The sequence below is a fragment of the Ornithorhynchus anatinus genome, chromosome 2 (assembly GCF_004115215.2).
Source record: "Ornithorhynchus anatinus isolate Pmale09 chromosome 2, mOrnAna1.pri.v4, whole genome shotgun sequence".
Classification (NCBI taxonomy): Eukaryota; Metazoa; Chordata; class Mammalia; order Monotremata; family Ornithorhynchidae; genus Ornithorhynchus; species Ornithorhynchus anatinus.
In genome coordinates this window covers 139,057,989-139,083,404 of record NC_041729.1, presented here as the reverse complement: position 1 = coordinate 139,083,404, position 25,416 = coordinate 139,057,989, and the positions used below count along the sequence as shown (strand labels likewise).

The following is a 25,416-nucleotide window of genomic DNA, read 5'->3' as shown; positions in this document are numbered from 1 at the left end:
GGCCCTGCACACCCCCTTGCTGCTACCACCAGCTCCAGCAAAGGGCCCCAAGGAGATGTCATCAACCTAGGACCCCTGAAGTGGCTGCAGGACAAATATGGACACATCCCAAGAGGTGGTTTGACATCCAGTCAGCCACTCCACACTGGGCATTGTTTCTCTGTAGCTGTCTTCCAGATGCCCTGTGGAACCAACACTGGGAAAGAGACAAAACAGCTAGCTGTTGATTGAATTAATGACCTTACTTTTGATCTACAGAAATGCTCTGGGCATGTAACCCCGCTCCTCAAAAATCTTCAGTGGTTGCCTATCAATCTTTGCATGAAGCAAAAACTGCTCACTCTTGGCTTCAAAGCTCCCCATCACCTTGCCCCCTCCTACCTCACCTCCCTACTCTCCTTCTACAGCCCAGCCCGCACACTCCACTTCTCTGCCTCCAGCCACTTCACTTAGCCTCGTTTGTGCCTGTTCTATGAACCCTGTCCTGTCCTGTCGACCCCTGGCCCATGTCCTACTGCTGACTTGGAATGCCCTCCTGCCTCACATCTGCCAAACTAACTCTCTTCCCCTCTTCAAAGCACTACTGAGAGCTCACCTCCTCCAGGAAGCCTTCCCAGACTGAGCCCCCCCTTTCCCTCTGCTCCTTCTCCCCTCCCCATTCCCCCTACTCCCTCCCTCTGCTCTACCCCCTTCCCCTCCCCACAACACTTGTGTACATTTGTATATATTATTTGTTACTCTATTTTATTAATGATGTGTATATATCTATGATTCTATTTATTTTGATGGTATTTATGCCTGTCTAATTATTTTGTTCTGCTGTCTGTCTTCCCCTTTTAGACTGTCAGCCCGTTGTTGGGCATGGATTGTCTCTATCTGTTGCTGAATTGTACATTCCAACTGCTTAGTACAGTGCTCTGCACACAGTAAGTTCTCAATAAATATGATTGGGTGAATGAATGAATTGAATTGGGGCTCATTGTCCAATTTCTCTTTTGCAGATTTGCCTCCTGGGTCAACAGTTGCTAAATAGTAATGAGAAGAATTGTGATATTTGTTAATTGCTTGCTTTGTACCAAGGTAGAATGGTTTAGTTTTTAACTTTCTTGTACTGAAACATACATGGAGAAGTTTTTTGTCTCTAACTTCCTGACCTCCCTCTACCTTGTCATTCAAGTTATTGGCCTTCTTTTCCTGGGGAGGTGTAGTGGTCCTGGAGTTTCTCCTTAGGTGGGCAAAGGGTGCCCCCTTAGGTGGGCAAACCATCAGCTGGGATGAGGACTTGTCTTGGGGAAGAGAGTTCCAAGATGTAGCCATGAGAATTTGAACATCCAAGAGATTTACCCCATTGCCCTGAAATATTGGACAGACCCTGACCCTGGCTCCATCACTTACTGGGGATGGCTCTCATGAATCTGTGTTCCACCCAGGCTTCCTCAGGAAGCATGGTGCCTGCAGATCTCCAATAATAATAATATCTGTTAATGTTTACTCTGTGCCGAGAACTGTACTGAACACCAGGCTACAGTTGGGATAATAAGGTAGGGCCACTTCTTGTGCCGCATGGAGCTGTCAGTCTTAGTGTGCTAACACTTTTCTACTGCAAAATATCCAGAGACTCCAAAGAAGCAAGATGCAGACCCCTCCCAACCCCAGGCCAGGAAGCCCCTTTCAAGGACAAGTGTCCACCTGGGCCCCTCTATATGAGCCAACAACACTAGAGTGTTCCTGTCAAGCATTCCCCCTTGACTATCTTTTAACTTAACTTTGGGGACCCAGCTGACTATTCCCCAAATTTCAGTTTCTGCCTCTCCTGGGAAGGCACTCTGATACTTATGAAACTGGTGCGTAACTCGGAGTCAGTTATACTGAATAACGTCCTCCCTTCCCTTTGCCCAGCCAGTCCCAGCCTTGCCAACCACTGCTTCCTCATCATTTTATCGGTAATAACAAGTGTTTAAGTGCTTACTATGTGCCAAGCACTGTACTTAGCACTCTGCCAGATACAAGTTAATATGGTCGGACACAGTCCCTGTGCCGTATTACCCGTATCGTAATATGGAGGAGAGGGAGAACGGGTATTTAATCCACTCTTTACATATAAGAAAGTGAGGTGCAGAGAATAATAATAATAATAATAATAATAATGTTGGTATGTGTTAAGTGCTATGTGCCAAGCACTGTTCTAAGCATTGGGTAGATACAAGATGATCAGGTTACCCCACTTGGGGCTCACACTTCTAATCCCCATTTTCCAGATGAGGTAACTGAGGCACAGAGAAGTGAAGTGATTTGCCCAAGGTCCCACAATGGATAAGTGGCAGAGCTGGGATTAGAACCCCTGACCTCTGACTCCCAAACCCGGGCTTTTTCCACTGAGCCACGCTGCTTGCAGCTTGCCTGGGATCACAAAAGAGGCAAGAAGCAGTGCTGGGATCAGAATCCAGGTCTTCAAATATATAAAAGGTTTTATATGTGAAACTCATCAATTAACCAGTGATATTCATTGAGTACTTACTGAGCACAGAGCAATATACATAAATGTCTTGGAAAGTGGAAATAAAGCAAAATCCACATTTCCTGCCCTCAAGGTGCTTCACTGTCCTAAAAGGGAAGACAGACCAAAATATTTACAATTAGTTGGAAGAGAAAGAACAAGGATACAAGTAGTGTGCAGTATAATGATGTCAGGATGAAATAATGGAATAAATAATTGACCATGCAATATGCATGCAATACAGTATACAAGTGCTGAGGATTATATAAATACATAACCTTGAAGGGTGTCTGTTGGGTTTAGGTGACATGGATTATTGGTAATTAATCTCTGAAGGTTTTGTTACAACGGGAAGTAACACGGGCAGGAAATAATTGAAGAGGGGCTCCGAACTTTAGACCCACACCAACAAGCTGAATGGCTGCAAATATTTGAAAAAATAATGTGAATTAATCTAACAAGTCAATTTCATCTTTAGAATCATGACAAAGGGCTATGCACCATTAAGGGTCACTCTGCCCCCTTCATTGTCTGGACCACTGGCTACGGTTCAGACTTTCAGTGAAGCAAAGTCTTCTCTTGACTGCAACAGTGTTGCCATTTGGTGGTATCATGAAACTGATCCAACAGAGACAGGACAGAGAGCCTCCTCTGTGCTGCTGGATACCAAGCGCAGTTACCGCAGCACCCCATCCTCACCACTTTTGCCACATCAGATGCCACATCAGATCCACGGTTTGAGTCAGAACCGGTGGGCACTCAATAGACAGATTTTCCCACCAATCAGCACATAGCAACTATTGAACAGAAATATTTGCCACCAATCAGAATCTGTCTGGGGGAACCACTCAGAGGAGGAGGTGGAAGGAGTCGCTTATAGAGCAATGTTTTAACAGGAGGAATCTAGCAGGAAAGGTTTTCCAAAAGCTGATGGAATTATAGATTAGCAAGATGCTTCCCTGCCATGAACCAGGAAGGACCTGCCCCAACAACTTCCTTTGTCTGGGATCCTGCATTGTGGGCTTGTGGTTTTTTTGTATTTGTTAAGCACTTACTATGAGCCAGGCACTAGACTAAATGCTGGGCTAGATACAAGCTAATCAGGTTGGACAAACATCCATGTCCCATGTGGGGCTCACAGTCATAATACCCATTTTACAGATGAGGTAACTGAGGCACAGAGAAGTTATTTGTCCAAGAACAAGTAGTTCAATAACTAGGCCCAGTAGTTTTTCTAGAGAGAGATCTCCAAGTGAACTAAATTGCTCCAAAAAGAGTAAAGGAACAGAATAAACACTTGCCTTTTTCTTTCCTTCTTTTAACTTTTCTTCTAGCTTCCCACCGAGTGTGTGGTGAGAAAGGGAAGAAGCTGTGGAACGGGGAGACTGGGAATGACTGAGAAGAGATGAGAATTGAGGCTTGCATGAGAAAGATGAATATAGGAGGGTGCCAAGGTTATGGGATTGTGAGATTGGGAGGATGGTGGCATTGTCAACAATGATGGGAAAGTCGAGGGAAGGATAGATTTTAGGTGGAAAGATAAGGAGTTTTGCTTTGAACCTGTTAATTTTGATGTGTCAGAGGGATATCCAAGTGCAGATATCCTAAAGGCAGGAGAGAATGCAAGACTGCAGAGGCGAAAGTCAGGGTTGGAGATAAAGATTGGGAATCATCCTCAAAAAGAAGGTATTTGAAGCCATGGGAGTAGATGAGTTCTCCAAGAAAGTGGGTGTAGATGAAAGAATGGAAAGAGTTCCAGATCTGAGTCTTGAGGGACTCCCACAATTACAGGGTGGGAGACAGAGTAAAGCCAGCTAAAGAGACTGAGAAGGAGCAGCCATAGAGTTAGCTGGAGAACTAGGAGAAGACAGTGTCAGTGAAGCCAATGTTAGATTATATTTTCAGAAGAAAGGGGTGGTCCACAGAGTCAAAGGCATCTGAAAGGTCAAGAGGGATTAGGAGAGAGGAGAAGCCATTGGATTTGGCAAGAAGAAGGCCACTGGTAACCACAGAGAGGGCAATTCCATGGAGTTAAGGGGGAGAAAGCCAGATACCGGAGGGGTAAGAAGTCAGTTGGAAAAGTGGAGGCAGTGGGAGTAAAAAGCTAACTTCAAGGAGTTTGGAAAGGAATGGTAGAGGGGAGATGGAGTGATAATTGAAGACTATCATTGGGTCAAAGGAGAGTTTTTTTTTTGAATAGGTGATACATGGGCATGTTTGAAAGCAGTGGAAAAGGAGCTATTGGAAAGTGAGTGGTTAGAGACAGTGGTCAGCTAGGGCAAATGGAGGGGTCAAGGGTTTGAATAAAATACAGAAGGATGAGGTCAGAGGCAAAGTTGAAGGGCATAGACTTTCAGAGGAGACAGATTTCCTCTTGAGATTTTGTGAGGTAGGATGGGATAGATGAGAAGAGGGCAGGAGGAGAGTGTGGCTGGGGAGGAACAGGAGATTTGAGGGAGATGATGCCTGATGTTTTTGATTTTCAAACAAAATAGGTGGTAGAGGCAATAGGGGCAAGAGATTCAGTACAGGAGGTTTGCGGAGGGAGTTAAAGTCCAAAAGAACTGGTGCAGGCAATGGGCATGCGAGTAAATGAAGATAGAGATATGTTGTTGCTGGACCAAGGTGAGGGCAGACTTAAAGCAGGAGAGAATGAATTTGAAATGGATCTTTTATACTATATAAGCTTCTTGTAGGTGGGGAACATGTCTACTATCTGTTATATATTGTTTTCTCCTGAGCACGTAGTACAGTGCTTTCCACACAGTAAGTTAGAGAAGCAGCATGGCTTAGTGGAAAGAGCACAGGCTTGGGAGGTATAGGTCATGCGTTCTAATCCAGGCTCCACCACTTGTCTGCCCTGTGACCTTGGGCAAGTCACTTAACTTCCTGGGGCCTCAGTTACCTCATCTGTAAAATGGGGATTAAGATTATGATCCCCAAACGGGACAACGTGCTTACCTTTTATCTGTCCCAGTGCTTAGGACAGTGCTTGGCACATAGTAAGAGCTTAACAAATGTCATAATTATTATTATTATTATTATTACTACCAACTCTGTTCCCCTCTGAGGATCATGCCTGGAGACTTTCCAGTACTCCACCAGTCTCGGCTCCAGGAGGGAGTGTCAAGCAGAGGCATATCCATTCCACTTCTAGCTTGGCCAGTGGCTAGTGAGTGGAAGGCAGTCTTCAAGTCAAAACTCACCTGTACTAGGCAGCAGAGGCAAGGGAGAGAGTCGAGGGTGGAAACTCAAGTTTACTATGTGGAAGGAGGTAATGGTAAACCACTTTGGAATTTTTACCAAAAAAACTCTCTGGATACAGTACCAGAACAATTGCAGATGGAGGTGGGGTGTTTTGGGAGAGAAGTGTCGGAGACGGCTTCGCAGTGTATGACGACAACCAACTCTGTTATATTGTACTCTCCTATGCACTTACTACAGTGCTCTGCACTAAGTAAAGTCAATCCAGCAATCATTCGATCATATTTATTGAGCTCTTACTGTGTGGTAAGTACTGTGCTTGGGAGAGTACAGTACAACAAACCTATTCCCTGCCCACAACAAGCTCACAGTTTAGAGAGGGAAACAGACACTGATATAAATAAATAAGTTGTGGATATGTACATAAGTGTTGTGGGGCTGAGGGAGGGGTGAATAAAGGGAGCACATCAGGGCAATGGAGAAGGGAGTGGGAAAAGAGAAAATGAGGGCTCAGTCAGAGAAGGCCTCTTTGGTAAGTATTGGTAAATGCTACCAACTCGGTTATATTGAACTCTCCTGAGCACTTAGTACAGTGCTCTGGGCATAATAAGAGCTCAGCAAATATGATGGATTTATGAGATGTTCAGTCTAGGGTCTGGATTTCTACCAGCAATGCTTTATGGCTGGAGACAAGAGTGAAAGAAGTATATTTTGTGGAGGTGATCAAGGGCTGCAGGTTGGGGTACAAGATGGATGGAGAAACAGGGGAGCGAGGGAGTTGAGTTTAGTGGAGAGGGTGGAAATGAGGGTATGGATTTGCATGTTAAGACAAGGTAGGTTTTATGTCTTTTTTCTTCCTCCTGCATCCACTATTTGAATGTAATGTCTGTCAGTCTGTCCACTCCATTATAACATAAGCTTCTGAGGGGATAATAATAATAATGTTGGTATTTGTTAAGCGCTTACTATGTGCCGAGCACTGTTCTAAGCACTGGGGTAGATAAAGGCTAATCAGGTTGTCCCACGTGAGACTCATAGGCTAAGAGGAATGAGTGTTTGTCTCACCTCTGTGACTCTCTCCTGCATGCTTAAGACAGATCTTTGCTCTCAGTAGGAACTCCGTAAATGCTTTTGATGGCACTGATGATATCTGTCTAGTTTCCATCTGTGCCTGAAGGCAAAGGGCTGGACCAAATGGTAACAAGAAGTCTCTGCCCATCTGGGGATTCTCCTGTTCTCTACCCAATCCCCAGGGTGCCCCAGAAAGAAAGCAGGCAGGAGTGATGGAGGCCAATTAACATTCTATCCTGCTATTCTAATGCATCTACTTGGCCAGAGCGAGACATTTGGGGCACACCAGCACCTGCCCCTTAAATGGAGGTTCCAGGGACTTCCCCAGAGCAGCCTCTATATTTTACAAGCACACGGGAATTCTGGCACCAGCACCCACAGCTTCACATCAAAGATCCTGATGCCGCTCCTGATTCAACCAGTGGATGCCTCCAACCCCAATGCACATCAACCCCTGCAGTTCCCAGAGGGGCCTGGAGGGCAGGGCAGATTGAAAAGGTGAGGGCTTTAGTAGTCCTGGTTCTGTTTTTAACGCCTGGGTGTGGCTGAAGACTCAGGCCTGCGCCCTGGTCATATGTTCCCCAGAGGTTGAGAAAGATAAGAAGCCTGTGACCTCTTCTCTCGGGCTGATCCCAGCTCTCGGAGCATCCCTGAGAAGAGCAGAACCAGGTAGGAAGTGGCTGCTTTGAGGTGGGTTAGGAAAGATCAGGGAGGGAAGTAATGCTGGGGAGAAGGTAGGGATAGGAGGATGAAAAAGGCCAGACACAGGGAAAGACTTGTGCAGATATGTAGTATATGTTTATACCAATGTCTGTCTCCTCCTCTAAATTGTTAGTTTGTTATGGGCAGGGAAAGTGTCTAGGATAGGAGGATGAAAAAGGCCAGACACAGGGAAAGACTTGTGCAGTTATGTAGTATATGTTTATACCAATGTCTGTCTCCTCCTCTAAATTGTTAGTTTGTTATGGGCAGGGAAAGTGTCTACAACTCTGTTGAATTGTACTCTCCCAAGCACTGAGTATAGTGCTCTGCATACAGTAATCTTTCAATAAATATCATTGATTGACTGATTTTAGGGACAAGAAAGGACACTCATTCATGGACTCTTCTTACTGACAGGCTTCTCTGAAAGTCAAGATAACATTCATTCATTCATTCATTCAATAGTATTTATTGAGCGCTTACTATGTGCAGAGCACTGTACTAAGCGCTTGGAATGTACAAATCGGTAACAGATAGAGACAATCCCTGCCCTTTGACGGGCTTACGGTCTAATCGGGAGAGACGGACAGACAAGAACAATAGCAATAAATAGAATCAAGGGGATGAACATTTCATTAAAACAATAGCAAATAAATAGAATCAAGCTGATGTACATCTCATTAACAAAATAAATAGGGTAATAAAAATATATATAGTTGAGTGGACGAGTACAGTGTTGAGGGGATGGGAAGGGAGAGGGGGAGGAGCAGAGGGAAAGGGGGGAAAAGAGGGTTTAGCTGCGGACCCCTGGCTAAGCCCTCATTTCATTCATTCAATAGTATTTACTGAGCACTTACAATGTGCAGGGCATTGTACTAAGCGCTTAGAATGTACAATTCGGCAACAGATAGAGACAATCCCTGCCCAATAATGGGCTCACAGTCTAAATGGGGGAGACAGACAGCAAAGCAAAACAGAACAAAACAAAACAAAACAAGACAATATCATCAAGATAAATAGAATCAAGGAGATATACACCTCATTAACAAAATAAATAGGGTAATAAATAATATATACAAATGAGCACAGTGTTGAGGGGAGGGGAAGGGGGAAAGAGCAGATTCTCCTACTAGCTCTCCCTTCTGCATCATCTGTGCAATTGGATCTTTACCCTTTGAGGACTTGATATTCATCCCGCCTTTAGATCCCACAGTGCTTATGTATTTATCCTTATAGCCTGCCATTTTCTATATCTGTAATTTATTCAAATTTCTGTCTCTCCCTTTAGACTGTAATCTCTTTTTGAGTAGGGATTGTGTCTTTCAACTGTACTGTACCATACTTTCCTAAGTGGATAGTGCTGTGCCCTGCACACTGTAATCACTCAAAAAATCACTCAAATTCATTCATTCAATAGTATTTATTGAGCACTTACTATGTGCAGAGCACTGTACTAAGCACTTGGAATGTACAAATCGGTAACAGATAGAGACAGTCCCTGCCATTTGATGGGCTTACAGTCTAATCGGGGGAGACGGACAGACAAGAACAATAGCAATAAATAGAATCAAGGGGATGAACATCTCATTAAAGCAATAGCAAATACATAGATACAAGGTGATGTACATCTCATTAACAAAATAAATAGGGTAATGAAAATATATACAGTTGAGCAGATGATTACAGTGCTGAGAGGATGGGAAGTCGAGGGAGAGCAGAGGGAAATGGGGGGAAAAGAGGGTTTAGCTGGAGTAGAGGGAGTAGAGGGAAAAGGGGAGCTCAGTCTGGGAAGGCCTCTTGGAGGAGGTGAGCTTTAAGTAGGGTTTTGAAGAGGGGAAGAGAATTAGTTTGGAGGAGGTGAGGAGGGAGGGCATTCCAGGACCATGGGAGGACATGGCCCAGGGGTCGATGGTGGGATAGGCGAGAATGGGGGACGGTGAGGAGGTGGGCGGCAGAGGAGCGGAGCATGCGGGGTGGGCAGTAGAAAGAGAGAAGGGAGGAGAGGTAGGAGGGGGCTAGGTGATGGAGAGTCTTGTAGCCTAGTGAGAAGTTTTTGTTTTGTGTGGAGGTTGATAGGCAACCACTGGAGGTTTTTAAGAAGGGGAGTGACATGCCCAGAGCATTTCTGCAGGAAGATGAGCTGGGCAGCGGAGTGAAGAATAGACTGGAGCAGGGAGAGAGAGGAGGAAGGGAGATCAGAGAGCAGGCTGACAGTAATCTAGCCGGGATATTACGAGAGCCCGTAACAGTAAGGTAGCTGTTTGGGTGGAGAGGAAAGGGTAGATCTTGGCAATATTATAAAGATGAAACTGGCAGGTTTTGGTAACAGATTGAATGTGTGGGGTGAACAAGAGTGCTCAATAAATACTATTGAATGAGAGCCGAGTCAAAGATGACACAGAGGTTGCAGGTCATGGGTTCTAATTCTGGTTCCACCACTTGTCTGCTTTGTGACCTTGGACAAGTCACTTAACTTCTCTGTGCCTCAGTTATCTCATCTGTAAAAAATGGGGATTGAGAGTTTGAGCCCCATGTGGGGCAAGGACAGTGTCCAACCTGATTAACTTGTGTCTACTCCAGATCTTAAAGCAGTGCTTGGTATGTAGTAAGTGCTTAACAGGTACCATTATTATTATTATTATTATTATTAGGAAGCTGAGGTTCAGAGTGCTTAAATGATTTGCCAGGGTTCCACAACAGGCCAGTGGCAGAGTTGGGAGAAAAACTCAGGTTCTGGCCACCAGACAATACTGCTTTCAAAAGGTCATGCCATCTATTCCCCTGCCTCTAGACAAAACCACCCTGAACTGAGTCCAGGCAAAAGAAAGTCTCTCCTATTCTTTACAGTCCTCAGGAAGGGTGTCCCATTGCCCTTCACTTATCCCTCCCCCATGTCTCACCATCCTCTCCATCTTCTTATGTCTCATCTAAATCCTGCATGTTACAACTTTAAGTAATTTACATTTACTATGTCTCAGCCAGGTTGAAAAATCCTTGACTCTCTTCTCCTAGTGATCATTATCTTCATCTTGAAAGCTTTTTATATGTCTCCCCTAAACTTTATCTTCTTCTCGGTAAGTGGTCACAGATCCTCTTTCTTCATGGATTCTTAGGGAGTTGGAGATTCAAAATTGCATTTAATGTGGGGGTTTTGCTACTTTTAAAATTCCAGTTTGCAGTTTGAAAATTTCCAAAATGTCAAATTCTACCTTGGACCACATTTCCTTAGGATTGATAAAAGGACATTACCTGTTTGGTAAATATTTCATTGCTAATATTCCTTTCTGGTACCAGCAAATAACACAGACTTCTTCAGGAGCTCTCAACATCACAGAGCTGTTGTCACACATAGCAGTGTGAAGACAACCTTATTTATTTTAGAGTATCAGCCCCCAGGATTAGTCTAAAGCAACAATATCCTGGTGTTGTATGGAGGGGAGGGTTATATATCAGAGGAAAAAGAATGGGGATACATGCAAAAGGTAAGCAAAAAACTGATAATAATGTTGATAGCAATAATAATAATAATGACAGTGGTATTTGTTAAATGTTTACAACCCGTGTAAGAAGCGCTGGGGTAGAGACAAGATATTCATGTCAGATACAGTTCTTATATATGAGGTGTCCAGTCCAGACAGGAAGGTGAACAGGAATTGAATCTTATTTTCACAAAAGAGGAAATTTAGGCACAGAGAAGTTAAGTGATTTGCACGTTTCCACAGCAAACAAGTAGTGGAATTAAGATTAGAACACAGGCTTGTGTTCTTTCCATTAGGCCATGCTGTAATTACACTAAGGTGCTCCAAATCTTTATAGAGTGGAAGAAGGGAAATCCCTTAGAAAAACAAAACTTATGATGCATTTGAAATTGACCAAGCTTTTCCTATATCCCATTCCAATTTGCATGCCTATTTTTCTAATAGGAGTGAAAATGAAAATTCAACAAACATTCCATAACCTTGGCATTATCCTCAAGTCAACACTTTCATTCAATTGATGGGAAGCAGCGTGGCTTAGTAGAAAGAGCGCAAGCTTGGGAGTCAGAGGACGTGGGTTCTAATCTCCGCTCTGCCACTTGTCTGCTGTGTGACCTTGGGCAAGTCACTTCACTTCTCTGTGCCTCAGTTACCTCATCTGTAAAATGGGGATTAAAACTGTGAGCCCCACGTGGGACAACCTGATTACCTTGTATCTACCCCAGTGCTTAGAACACTGCTTTTCACATACTAAGTGCTTAACAAATGCAATCATTATTATTATATTCAATCTGTCACCAAATCCTGTTGGTTTTAAATTCACAACATTGATAAAATCTGCCTCTTCCTTTCCTTCCAAACTGTTACTATCTGATTCAAGGACTAATCATATCCCACCTTTATTGCTGCATCTGCCTCCTTGCTGACCTCCCTGCATCCTATCTCTTCCCACTCCAATATTTCATTCTTTTGCTTGGATTGTTTTTCTAAAAAAGGTTCAGTCCATGTCTCCCTACTCCTCAAAAACCTTCAAAGGATGCCCATCCCCTTCTGCAACAACAGACACTCCTTATTGTTTTTTTCTTGATTTTCTACTATAACCCACTTCACCCCTCTAATACTAACTTAATCACTTTTCCTCAATCTCATCTCTCACCCCCTCACCCCTTCTCCATATCTTCCCTCTAACCTGTAGATTCTTCCCTCTCCATATATGGCAGACCATAACTCTCCCCACTTTTATGGCCTTATTAGAGTTGCATGGTGCAGCTTGACTTAATGGAAAGATCACGGGCTTGGGAGTCAGAGGTCTTAGATTCTAATCCCGGCTCTACCACTTGTCAGCTATGTGACTTTGGGCAAGTCACTTAACTTCTCTGTGCCTCAATTACCTCATCTGTAAAATGGGGATTAAGATTATAAGCCCCACGTGGGACAACCTGATCACCTTGTATCCCCTCAGTGCTTAGAACAATGTTTCATACGTAGTAAGTGCTTAACAAATACCATTATTATTATTATTTCTTCCAAGCAGGCTTCCCCCATTAAGTTCTTTTTTCCCAGAGTCCCTCTCCGTTTTGCATTGCCTCTGCACTCTTTCAGCACTGATATTCATTAATTCATTCATTAGTATTTATTGAGCGCTTACTATGTGCAGAGCACTGTACTAAGTGCTTGGAATGTACAAATTGGTAACAGATAGAGACAGTCCCTGCCCTTTGACGGGCTTACAGTCTAATCGGGGGAGCTGGACAGACAAGAACAGCAGCAATAAATAGAATCAAGGGGAAAAACATCTCATTAAAACAATAGCAAATAAATAGAATCAAGGTGATGTACATCTCATTAACAAAATAAATAGTGTAATGAAGATATATACAGTTGAGCGGACGAGTACAGTGCTTAGGGGATGGGATGGGAGGGGGGAGGAGCAGAGGGAAAGAGGGGAGAAGAGGGTTTAGCTGTGGAGAGGTGAAGGCGGGGTAGAGGGAGCAGAGGGAAAAGGGGAGCTCAGTCTGGGAAGGCCTCTTGGAGGAGGTGAGCTTTAAGTAGGGTTTTGAAGAGGGGAAGAGAATTAGTTTGGAGGAGGTGAGGAGGGAGGGCACTCCAGGACTGCGGGAGGACATGGCCCAGGGGTCGACAGTGGGATAGGTGAGAACGGGGGGCGGTGAGGAGGTGGGCGGGAGAGGAGCGGAGCGTGCGGGGTGGGCAGTGGAAAGAGAGAAGGGAGGAGAGGTAGGAAGGGGCAAGGTGATGGAGAGCCTTGAAGCCTATTCATCCTATATTCATAGGAAGCCTATATTCATTTGTTAAGCGCTTACTATGTGCAGAGCACTGGTCTAAGCGCTGGAGTAGATACAGGGTAATCAGGTTGTCCCACGTGAGGCTCACAGTCTTCATCTCCATTTTACAGATGAGGGAACTGAGGCACAAAGAAGTGAAGGGACTTGCCCACAGCCTCACAGCTGACAAGCGGCAGAGCTGGGATTCAAACCCATGACCTCGGAGTCCCAAGCCCGTGCTCCTTCCACTGAGCCACGCTGCTTCTCATCCCACCCTCAGCCCCACAGAACATTTGCCCATAACCTTAATTAAGTTATTTATTTGTGTCTGTCTTCCTCTCTAGACTGTAAGCTCGTTGTGAGCAGTGATTGTGTCTATTCTCTCCCAGTCACTCTGCACACAGTAAGTCCTCAATAAATGCCATTGATTTAGTAAATATGGTCCACATATGCTTAATCATGGCAGAATTAGGATGGATTTTTAAATGGATAAAAGTCTATCTAGGCAGTGCATATTATAAATTTAAAAAGGCATAATTTTCTGTGTTCAATAGTAATATTTGAAAATGATTTGGGGTTTCATCTGGTAAAACCCTGAAATCCAGTCTCCTGCTCAAAGGTCTGATTTTCTGAGCCAACTCTTGGCCCGTTTTCTTGCCCCCAAGTCCTCTCTGGGTCTCCTATGGTCTTCTTTGCTGCCAGACCTTTCCCTCTCTGGATGCTCTGGAGATGGGCACGGAATGTGTGTGTTAATTCTGTTGTATTGTTCTCTCCCAAGTGCTTGGTAAAGTGCTCTGCACATAGTAAGGGCTTAAAAAATACCATTGAGAAGCACTATGGCCTATGGATAGAGCATGGGCCTGGGTTCTTATCCATGCTTTACCACTTGTCTGCTATGAGACCTTGGAGAATCACTTCACTTCTCTGCACCTCAGTTCATCTATAAAATGGAGATTAAAACTGTGAGCCCCACCTGGTACATGGACTGTGTCCAACCTCGTTTGTTTGTACCTACCGCAGTGCTTAGAACAGTGTCTGGCATATAGTAAGATCTTACAAATACCATAAAAAAGTTTGATTGAATCCACTGCTCTCCAGCATAGTCCTGGACTTGGTCCAGGGACAGGCAGCAGAATAAAGAACAAAATGGTTGCAGGGCCAGGGGATTCTGCACACTGACTTTTCTTTCTTTCTTTCCCTCCCCACTTCCCATCCATCTTCCTATTTTCAAAGGGTTCAGGGAGAGGGAGGCAAGGGGGTTCTCTGCCGGATCTCTTCCTCTAGGGTATGATCTGAATTCAGCATTCATTCATTCAATAGTATTTATTGAGCGCTTACTATGTGCAGAACACTGTACTAAGTGCTTGGAATGTACAATTCGGCAACAGATAAAGAAAATCCCTGTCCAATAACAGGCTCACAGTCTAAATGGGGGAGGCAGACAGCAAAGCAAAACAGAACAAAACAAAGCAAAACCACCTCAAGATAAATAGAATCAAGGAGATATACACCTCATTAATAATAATAATAATAATAATAATAATGTTGGTATTTGTTAAGCGCTTAGTAGGTGCCGAGCACTGTTCTAAGCGCTGGGGGAGATACAGGGTAATCAGGTTGTCCCACGTGGGGCTCACACACTTTTAATCCCCATTTTACAGATGAGGGAATTGTGGCACAGAGAAGTTAACTGACTTGCCCACAGTCACACAGCTGACTAGTGGCAGAGCCAGTAGTCGAACTCATGACCTCTGACTCCGAAGCCCAGGCTCTTTCCACTGAGCCACGCTGCTTCTCAAATAAATAAAATAAAATAATAAATAAATAAAATAAAATAAATAGGGTAATAAATAATACATGCAAATATGCACAGTGCTGAGGGGAGGGGAAGGGGAAAGAGCAGAGGGCAGGGCGGGGGGAAGGGAGGGAAGGAGGAGCAGAGGGAAAGGGGGGCTTAGTCTGGGAAGGCCTCAAGGAGGAGGTGTTCTTTCAGTAGGGCTTTGAAGAGGGGACGAGAGTTAGTTTGGTGGATGTGAGGAGAGAGGGCATTCCAGGCAGCGGTAGGACGTGGGCCAGGGGTCGACAGCAGGACAGGCGTGAATGGGGGACTGTGAGTGAGGAGGTGAGCGGCAGAGGAGTGGAGTGTATGGGCTGGGCAGTAGAAAGAGAGAAGGGAGGTGAGGTAGGAGGGGACAAGGTGATGGAGAGCTTTGAAGCCAAGGGTGAGGAGTTTTTGTTTCATGCGAAGGCTGATAGGCAACGACTGGAGGTTTTTGAGGTGGGGAGTGACATGCCCAGAGCATTTCTGTAGGAAGACGATTTGGGCAGCAGAATGACGAATAGACTGGAGTGGGGAGAGACAGGAGGAAGGGAGATCAGAGAGGAGGCTAACACAATAATCCAGTCGGCATATTATGAGAGCTTGTACCAGCACAGTAGCAGTTTGGATGGAGAGGAAAGGGCGGATCTTGGCGATATTGTGAAGGTGAGACCGGCAGGCACTGGTGCCAGATTGGATATGTGGAGTGAATGAGATAGCTGAGTCAAGGATGACACCAACTTTGCGGGCTTGGGAGCCGGGAAGGATGGTCGTACCATCCACAGTGATGGGGAAGTCAGGGATAGGACAGCGTTTGGGAGGGAAGATAAGGAGCTCAGTTTTAGACATGTTGAGTTTTAGGTGGCAGGCAGACATCCAGGTGGAGATGTCCTGGAGGCAGGAGGAGATACAAGCCTGGAGGGAGGGGAGAGAACAGGGGAGGAGATGTAGATTTCGGTGTCATCTACATAGAGATGATAGCTGAAGCCATGGGAGCAAATGAGTTCACCAAGGGAGTAACATTTGTCAATCAAACACTTGATCAATGTATTCATTATCTCTACTGCTACCAAGGGTCCTTGCTCCTGGCATGCTTTATGTTCACTGGGCTGGGAATATAAAAAAGCTCCCTCATGCCCTCGAACTCCTCCATCTCTGCAGAAAAAAAGCACCATTGTAATGTTACCTTCCCTTCTGACCCCGAGAGCCTCCATTCTCAGTGTTCTCCATGCATGCCAGGATGGAGATAAAAGCTGTTCCTGCATGCTCTTGGACTCCTCCATCTCTGCTGACAATTTAAGTCTACTTTGTGGATTTGTTTTTGTGTTGTGTTGGACTTTCATGTTTCATCTTTCCTGATTTGTTTGTTTCCGATCCCTTCATCCCATTCAAACTCTTAGATTGTGAGCCCCCAAGGGTTAGGGGCCAGAAGCAGCATGGCATAGTGGATAGAACATGGGCCTGGGAGTCAGGAGGTCATGATTTCAAATCCACCACTTGTCTGCTGTGTGACCTAGGGCAAATGACTTCATTTCTCAGGGCCTCAATTCCCTCATCTTTAAAATGGGGCTTGAGACTGTGGATCAGGAATTATGTTCAACCCAGTTTACTTGAATCCACCCAGCATTTAGTACAGGGCCCAGCACAAAGTAAGTGCTTAACAAATACTAAACTCATGAGAGTATAATACAATAGAGCTGCTTGATATAATCCCTGCCCAGAATCCCACTTGGCCCATCTCATAGATGATACTTGTCTACTGACCTGGACACCTCAGGCTGACTGTCCCCTGAGGAGAGGTCATCCTTTCCAAACCTCCACACCCCGTCTCTTCAAGGCTCTGAAGTGTCATTGATATGGAGGATAGGGAACTGATGCTTCTGTATCTAGTATGGTAAAAATGAGAGGAAATTGTCTGAAAGGGCAACAGGTGGGATTTTCTGTTCTTCTAGGTAAACCTTGTCATGTGAGGTTTCTTTGGCATAGAGCAAGTGGAGAAACAGCATGATCTAGTGGATAGCACATGGGCCTGGGAGCCAGAAGGACCTGGGTTCTAGTTCCCGCTTGTCTTCTGGGTGACCTTGGGCAAATTACTAAACTTCTCTGTGCCTTAGTTACCTCACCTGTAAAATGGGGATTAAGACTTTGAGTCTCATGTTGGACAGAGACTGTGTCCAACCTGATTATCTTGATTAATGCACATACTAAGCATTTAACAAATACCATTTAAAAAAAAAGGGTCTTCTCCAATTACCTGGTTCTTCTACTTCCAAATCCCTTTCTCTGATTGGCTTAGCAAAGGCTATACTTCCCTCAGGAAATGTCACCAAGGAGATCCTGGCTTTCTGCCTTGGTGGCATAGAGTTGAGAATGGGGAAATTATCAGTTGTCGAAAAGTCACAGATCCGAGTGCATAAATGACTGAGAAGGGGATGGAGCCACGGAAAAGAAGGCTTAATTGGGGAAGGTCTCCTGGAGGAGATGGAATCTTAATATAAGGCCTTGATGGTTGGAAGAGTAGTTTTCTGGCATATATGGAGCAAGAAGGACTTCCAAGATAAGGAGAGGACATGGGAAAGGGATTGAAGGTGAGCTAGATGAGATTGGGGCATGATAAGTAAGCTGGGGCTAGAGGAGCAAAGTTTGAAGGCTAGGCTGTAGTAGGAGATCAGTGAGGTGAGTTAGATTGGGGGCAAACTGATTCTTTAAAGCAATGGTAAGGAATTTATCTTTGATGTGGAAGTGGATGGGCAGCCATTGGAGGTTTTGGAAGAGTGAGATTGAACTTTTTTGGAATAATAATCCATGCAGTAGAGGGAAGTATGGCCTGGAGTAGGGAGAGACAGGAGTCAGGGAGCTCAGCAAGGAGGTAGATGGAGTAGTCAAGCCAGGGTAGGATGAGTGCTTAGATCAGTATGGTAGCAGTTTGGATGGAGAGGGAAGAAAGGATTTTATCAAAGTCTTGAAGTTAGAACTGACAGGACTCGGTGATTGAATATGTGGGTAGAATGAGAGGGATGAGATGAAAATGCCAAGTTAACAGGCTTAAGAAACAGGAAGGATGATCAGGATGATAGGAAGGTGCTATCTACAGTAATGGGAAAGAAAGCAGTAGGACAGGGTTGGGTGGGAAGATACAGAGTTCGTCTTTGAACATGCTTAGTTTGAGTTGTCCAAGAAATATCCAGGTAGAGATGTCCTGAAGGCAGGAGGAAATGTGAGACTGCAGGAAAGGAGTGAGGTCAGGCCGGAGATGTAGATTTGGGAATCATTCACATAGAGGTGATAGTTGAAATCCTCAGGGTGAATGAATTCTCCAAGGTAGTGGTTGTAGATGGAGATTAGAAAAAGACCTAGGAACTGTCAGAGGAAGAGAAACCTAAAACCTAAGATCACAGACAGAAATGTATCCCTATGATAACATAGGCATATAAGAACTTGAAGGGACTGGAATGACGAAATTGACCAGAGGTAGAATATGTGAGAAGCTTTTCTGGAAAAGCTGCCTGATGAATTTCTGTCTTTAGTTGGCTTTGAGCAATTATTCTTTTTAGGATAATTGCAAGGTTTGTCCCTCCGCACTTGTTTTTTTTCGCAGGTCACCATGTTCAGTCATTCATTCAATAGTATTTATTGAGTGCTTACTATGTGCAGAGCACTGTACTAAGTGCTTGGAATGAACAAGTGGGCAACAGATAGAGACAGTCCCTGCCATTTGACGGGCTTACAATCTAATTGGGGGAGACGGACAGATGAGAACAATGGCAATAAATAGAGTCAAGGGGAAGAACATCTCGTAAAAACAATGGCAACTAAATAGAATCAAGGCGATGTACATTTCATTAACAAAATAAATAGGGTAATGAAAATATATACAGTTGAGCAGACGAGTACAGTGCTGAGGGGATGGGAAGGGAGAGGGGGAGGAGCAGAGGGAAATGGGGGGAAAAGAGGGTTAAGCTGCGGAGAGGTGAAGGGGGGGTGGTAGAGGGAGTAGAGGGAGAAGGGGAGCTCAGTCTGGGAAGGCCTCTTGGAGGAGGTGAGTTTTAAGTAGGGTTTTGAAGAGGGGAAGAGAATCAGTTTGGTGGAGGTGAGGAGGGAGGGCGTTCCGGGACCGCGGGAGGACGTGGCCCAAGGGTTGACGGCGGGATAGGCGAGACCGAGGGACGGTCAGGAGGTGGGTGGCAGAGGAGCGGAGCGTGCGGGGTGGGCAGTAGAAAGAGAGAAGGGAGGAGAGGTAGGAAGGGGCAAGGTGATGGAGAACCTTGAAGCCTAGAGTGAGGAGTTTTTGTTTGGAGCGAAGTTTGATAGGCAACCACTGGAGGTGTTTAAGAAGGAGAGTGACATGCCCAGATCATTTCTGCAGGAAGATGAGCCGGGCAGCAGAGTGAAGAATAGACTGGAGCGGGGCGAGAGAGGAGGAAGGGAGATCAGGGAGAAGGCTGACACAGTAGTCTAGCCGGGATATAACAAGAGCCCATAGCAGTAAGGTAGCCGTTTGGGTGGAGAGGAAAGGGCGGATCTTGGCGATATTATAAAGGTGAAACCAGCAGCTCTTGGTAACAGATAGGATGTGTGGGGTGAACAAGAGAGACGAGTCAAGGATGACACCGAGATTGTGGGCCCGAGAGACAGGAAGGATGATCGTGCCATCCACGGTGATAGGGAAGTCTGGGAGAGGACTGGGCTTGGGAGGGAAGATGAGAAGCTCAGTCTTGCTCATGTTGAGTTTTAGGTGGTGGGCCACCATGTCAATTCCAAACACTACCAGCTTCCATCCTTCCACATTCCTCCTGCTGGGCATCCCTGGGATGGAGGATCAGCACATCTGGATCTCCATCCCCTTCTGCCTCATGTTCATCATGGCTCTGCTGGGCAATGCCACCATCCTGTTGGTCATCGCCTCCGACAAGACCCTCCACGAGCCCATGTACCTCTTCCTCTGCATCCTCTCGCTCACAGATCTGGTGCTTTGCTCCATCACATCACCCAAGATGCTGGTCATCTTCTGGTTTGGGGCACAGCCCATCACCTTCTCTGGCTGTCTCACCCAAATGTTCTTCGTCCACACGGTCTTTGTTACTGAGTCAGGGGTCCTGCTGGCCATGGCCTTTGACCGCTTCGTGGCCATCTGCCGCCCACTACACTACTCGTCCATCCTCAGTCCAGGTGTCATTGGAAAGATCACAGTGGCCTGCATATCCCGAAGCCTAATCGTTGACATCCCGTTCATCATTCTGATCCACAGATTGCCATTCTGTGGACATCATGTGATCCCCCACACCTACTGTGAGCACATGGGCATTGCTAAACTGGCATGTGCCAACATCAAAATCAACATCATCTATGGTCTAATGGTTGCACTCTCGGTCACGGGGATGGATGTGGTGCTCATTGGCTTTTCCTATGCCTTTATCCTGCATACTGTGCTTCATCTACCTTCCCAGGATGCACAGCTTAAGGCCTTCAGCACCTGTGGGGCCCACGTGTGTGTCATCATGATCTTTTACATTCCGGCTTTCTTCTCCTTCTTCACCCACCGCTTTGGTCACTGGGTGCCACCTCAGGTTCACATTTTCGTGGCCAACCTTTACCTCCTGGTGCCCCCCGTGCTCAACCCGCTGGTGTATGGCATTAACACAAAGCACATCCGCCAGAGGATCCTGACTCTAATCCTGGGGAACAAATAAGGCCCTGCACATTTTCTCACTGCTACCACTCCCTCCGGCAAAGGCTCCAGAGAAACTTCTTCAACGGAGAGACCTGACACTCCTGAGGTGGCTCCAGGGCAAACACTGAAACATCCCAAGAGGTGGTTTAACACCCAATTTACACTCCATACTGGGCAAGAGTTGTTGTTTATAGTCTCTTTATGGCTATCTCCCAAATGCCCCATGAATCCAACCCTGGGAAGGAGCCAAAACAGCTAGAGGTTGATTGAATCACATTTAATGACCTTCCTTCTGATTGATTTGTGGTCTGTTGTCTGATTTCTCATCTGCAGATTTGCTTGCTGGGTCAACAGTTGCTAAATAATAATACAAAGAAATGTGGTATTTGTTAGTTGCTTACTTTGGGCTAAGGGAAAATGGTTCCTGAAGCATAGATGGAGAAGTTCTGTTATCTCAAACTTCCTGCCCTCCCTCCCACTTCTCATTCAAGTTGTTGGCCTTCCATTCCTGGAGAGGTGCAGTACTCCTCTCTTCTCCTCTCCCCCTCAGGAAGGCAAGCCATCAGCTAGGAGGAGGACTTGTTTCACGACAAGAGTCCCAAGATCCAGTCAAGAAGAATTTGAACCTGCGTGGGATTCCCCCTTGGCCCTGAAATATAGGCCACACCCTGTCCCTGCCTCCATCACTCACTCACTCACTGATGAATTTGTGTTCCAACCAGGCTTCTTCAGGCATAGCATCTGTAGTTCTCCAGTAACAATAATCATTTATAATAGTAACAACAGTAATAATAAATATCTGTTAATAAATGTACCTGCTGAGAAGCAGCATGGCCAAATGCACATAGAACCGGGCTGGGAAGCAGCAAGACCTGGATTCTAACCCTGGCTCTAGCTGTCTGCTGTGTGACCTTAGGCAAGTCATTTCACAACTCTGTGCCTCAGTTACCTTGTCTGTAAAATGGGGATTAAGACTGTGAGACCTATATAGGACAACGAATGTGGTCCAATCCAATTACCTTGTATCTACCCTGACACTTAGTACAGTGCCTGGCACATAGTAAGCACTTAACAAATAACAATCATTATTATTAAGTGCTTACTCTGTGCCAAAAACTTTACTAAATACAGAGCTAGATAGAGGATAATAGGTAAGACACAATTTTTGTCCCACATGAGGCTCACAGTCTATGGCATTAGACCTTAGAGAAACAGTATGGCCTAGTGGATTTGAGCATGACAAGTAGCATGGACTTGGGAGGCAGAGGACCTGGGTTCTAATCCCAGTTTTACTACTGGTCTTCTCTGCTATCTTGGGCAAGTTACTTCACTTCTCTGTGCTTCAGTTACCTCATCTGTAAAATGTGGATTGAGACTATGAGCCCTAAGTGGGACAGGGGTTTTGTCTGATCTGATTGTCTTGTATCTTCTCTAGTGCTCAGTACAGTGCCTGGCAAACAAGACATTCAGATCAGACACAACCCCTGTCCCATTTAGAGCTCATAGTCCCAATCCCTATTTTACAGATGAGGTAACTGAAGCACAGAGAAGTGAAGTAACGAGCCCGGGCTTGGGAGTCAGGGGTCATGGGTTTGAATTCCGGCTCTGCCACTTGTCAGCTGGGTGACTGTGGGCAAGTCACTTCACTTCTCTGTGCCTCAGTTACCTCATCTGTAAAATGGGGATTAACTGTGAGCCTCACGTGGGACAACCTGATTACCCTGTATCTACCCCAGCGCTTAGAACAGTGCTCTGCACATTGCAAATGCTTAACAAATACCAACATTATTATATAGTACGCACTTAACAAATGCCACAGTCATCATCACTAAGATGGAGCTCACAATCTAAGTATGCTAACACTTTTCTACTGCAAAATATCCAGAGGGTCCAAAGCAGCAAGATGCAGAGGCACTCCCCCCGGGAACTTCAATATGCACATGAATGTTCCTGATGACCCTTCTGCTTCCTGCTTTATATCACTCCTCAACTCCACCAACCTCTGGCTCCACTCCAGATCTCCTACCCACCAAACTGGACACACTTAATTTAATCATCTTTTGGCACTGTACAGTCTCTACCCTCACCAACTCTCAAATCCCTCTATCGACCACAACCTCCTCACTTGCTGTCTCATCCCCACACCTCCTCCACACAAACCTGTCCTGTGCCCCCACAGAGATTTCTGATCTTTTGACCCCATCCAATTTTCTTAACTCATCATGCCCTATTTAACTTTCCTTGATGACCGAATTGACGCCCTCAACACCACACTCTCTGCTGAACTCAGTGCACTCACTCCCCTATTCCTTCATCTATCTTGGACCACTAGCCCACAGCCCTGGGTCACTTCCACAGCCCACTTCCTTTGCTCCTGTGCATGAGCCGCATAGCATAGCTGGTGGAAATCTAGATATCAGACTGACCTCATCTGCCTCAAGTTCATCCTTGCAAGCTTCAATTCTGCTGATCCCTCTCCCCGGCAAAATTATTTCTCCTTTCTTATTGACATCCATGTCTATTGCCTTTGCCAGTTGTTCCAGATGTTTAATACCCTCTTCAAGTCCCCAACCTCCTGTCTCCCCCATTCCTTGCCCCTAATGACCTGACTATTTACTTCACTGAAAAAATTGAAACTATCAAGCATGATCTCCCTAATATCTTCCCTGTTCTTCTCCAGTCCCTCTCTCCTCCTGCCCCTTCTTCAACTCTCCCATCCTTCCCAGCAGTATGTCAAGAGGTGATCTCTGGCCTTCTCTCAAAATCCACCTCCTCCATCTGTTCATCCAACCGCAGCCCCTCGCACCTTATCAAAACACTTGTCCCCCCCTTCTAACCTCCCTGAATGCCGTATTTCAACTGTTCTCTCTCCAATGGCTTCTTCCCCATTCCTTTCAAATATGCTCATAACAAATAATAATAATGATAATGATGGTATATGTTAAGCACTTACTTTGTGTCAAACACTGTCCTAAGCATTGGGATACAAACAAGCTAATCAGATTTGACAGTTTCTGTCCCACATGGGGCTCTTAATCTTAATCCCCATTTTACTGATGAGGTAACTGAGACAAGAGAAGTGAAGTGACTTGTCCAAGGTTACACACATAGCAAATAAGTGACAGAGCCAGGATTAGTACCTAGGTCCTTCTGATTTCCAAGCCGGTGCTCTATGCACAAGGGCATGCTACTTTCCCTATCCTAAAAAAAAACCTTCACTAGAACCCACACTCCTTCCAGTTATAACCCCATTTTCCTCCAGCCATTCCTCTCCGTACTCCTTGAGCAAATTTTATAAACCCACTGTCCCAAGTTCCTCTCCTCCAGCTATATCCTTGACACCCTCCAATCTGGCTTCTGTCCCCTTCACTCCACAGAAACTGCCCTCTCAAAGGTCATAAATGATCTCCTTCTTGCGACATCCAATGGACTCTACTCCATCCTACTCTTTCTCCACCACTCAGCTGCCTTGGACACTGTCGACTACCCCTTTCTCCTGGAAACATTATCCAATCTCAGTTTCACTGACACTCTCCTCTCCTGGTTCTCCTCTTATGTCTCTGGCCACTCATTCTCAATCTCTTCACAGGCTCCTCCTCTGCCTCCCATCCCTAACTGTGGGTGCCCCTCAAGCTTCAGTTCTGGGTCCCCTTCTAATTTCCATCTACACCCACTCCCTTGAATAACTCATTTACTCCCATGGCTTCAATTACTACCACTATGTGGATGGTTCCCAAATCTACATCTCTAGCCCTGATCTCTCTCCCTCTCTGCAGTCTAGCATTTCCTCCTGATTTCAAGACATCTCTATTTAGATGTCCTGCCATCACCTCAAACCTGACATGTTCAAAACAGAACTTCCTATCTTCTCACCCAAATCCTGTCCTCCCTGAGACTTTCCCATTAATGTAGACAGCAGCCCCATCCTTCCTGTCTCACAAGCCTGTAATTTTGGCCTTATCTTTGATTCCTCTCTCTCATTCAGCCCACATATTCAGTTTACCACTAAATCCTGCCAGTTCAACCTTCACAACATTGCTAAAATCTGACCTTCCCTCTCCATCCAAACTGCTACCATGTTAATCCAAGCACTTAATAATAATATTGGTATTTGTTAAGCACTTACTATGTGCAGAGCACTGTTCTAAGCTCTGGGGTAGACAGAGGGTAATCAGATTGTCCCACGTGAGGCTCACAGTCTTAAACCCCATTTTACAGATGAGGTAACTGAGGCACAGAGAAGTGAAGTGACGCCCACAATCACAAAGCTGACAAGTGGCAGAGCTCGGTTTCGAACCCATGACCTCTAACTCCCAAACCTGGGCTCTTTTCACTGAGCCACGCTGATTACCCTATCCTATCTTGATTACTGTATCAGCCTCCTTGCTGACTTCCCCACTCCAGTCCATATTTCACTCTGCTGCCTGGATAATTTTTCCACAGCAACATTCAGTTCATGTTTCCCAACTCCTCAAGAACCTCCAGGGGTTGTCCACTTATCTCTGCATCAAAAAGAAACCCAAAAAAGTCTTCCCAAAGACTTTAAAGTGCTCAATCACCTTGCACCCTCCTGCCTCACCTCAGTGGTCTTTTACAACAATCCAGCCCACACACTTCTCTCCTCTAATGCCAGTCGACTCACTGTACCTTGATCTCGTCTATCTTGCCACTGACCTCTCACCCAAATCCTACCT

General features: G+C 45.4%; 1 protein-coding gene across 1 annotated transcript; it reads left to right on the top strand.

Annotated features, from left to right (window-relative positions):
- The first annotated feature begins 19,799 nt into the window (after positions 1-19,799).
- LOC100092812 (olfactory receptor 52D1-like) lies at positions 19,800-20,741 on the top strand. Its single transcript, XM_001521284.4, has one exon. It carries the CDS (start codon positions 19,800-19,802, stop codon positions 20,739-20,741), a length of 942 nt encoding a protein of 313 aa, XP_001521334.4.
- Positions 20,742-25,416: the final 4,675 nt, after the last annotated feature.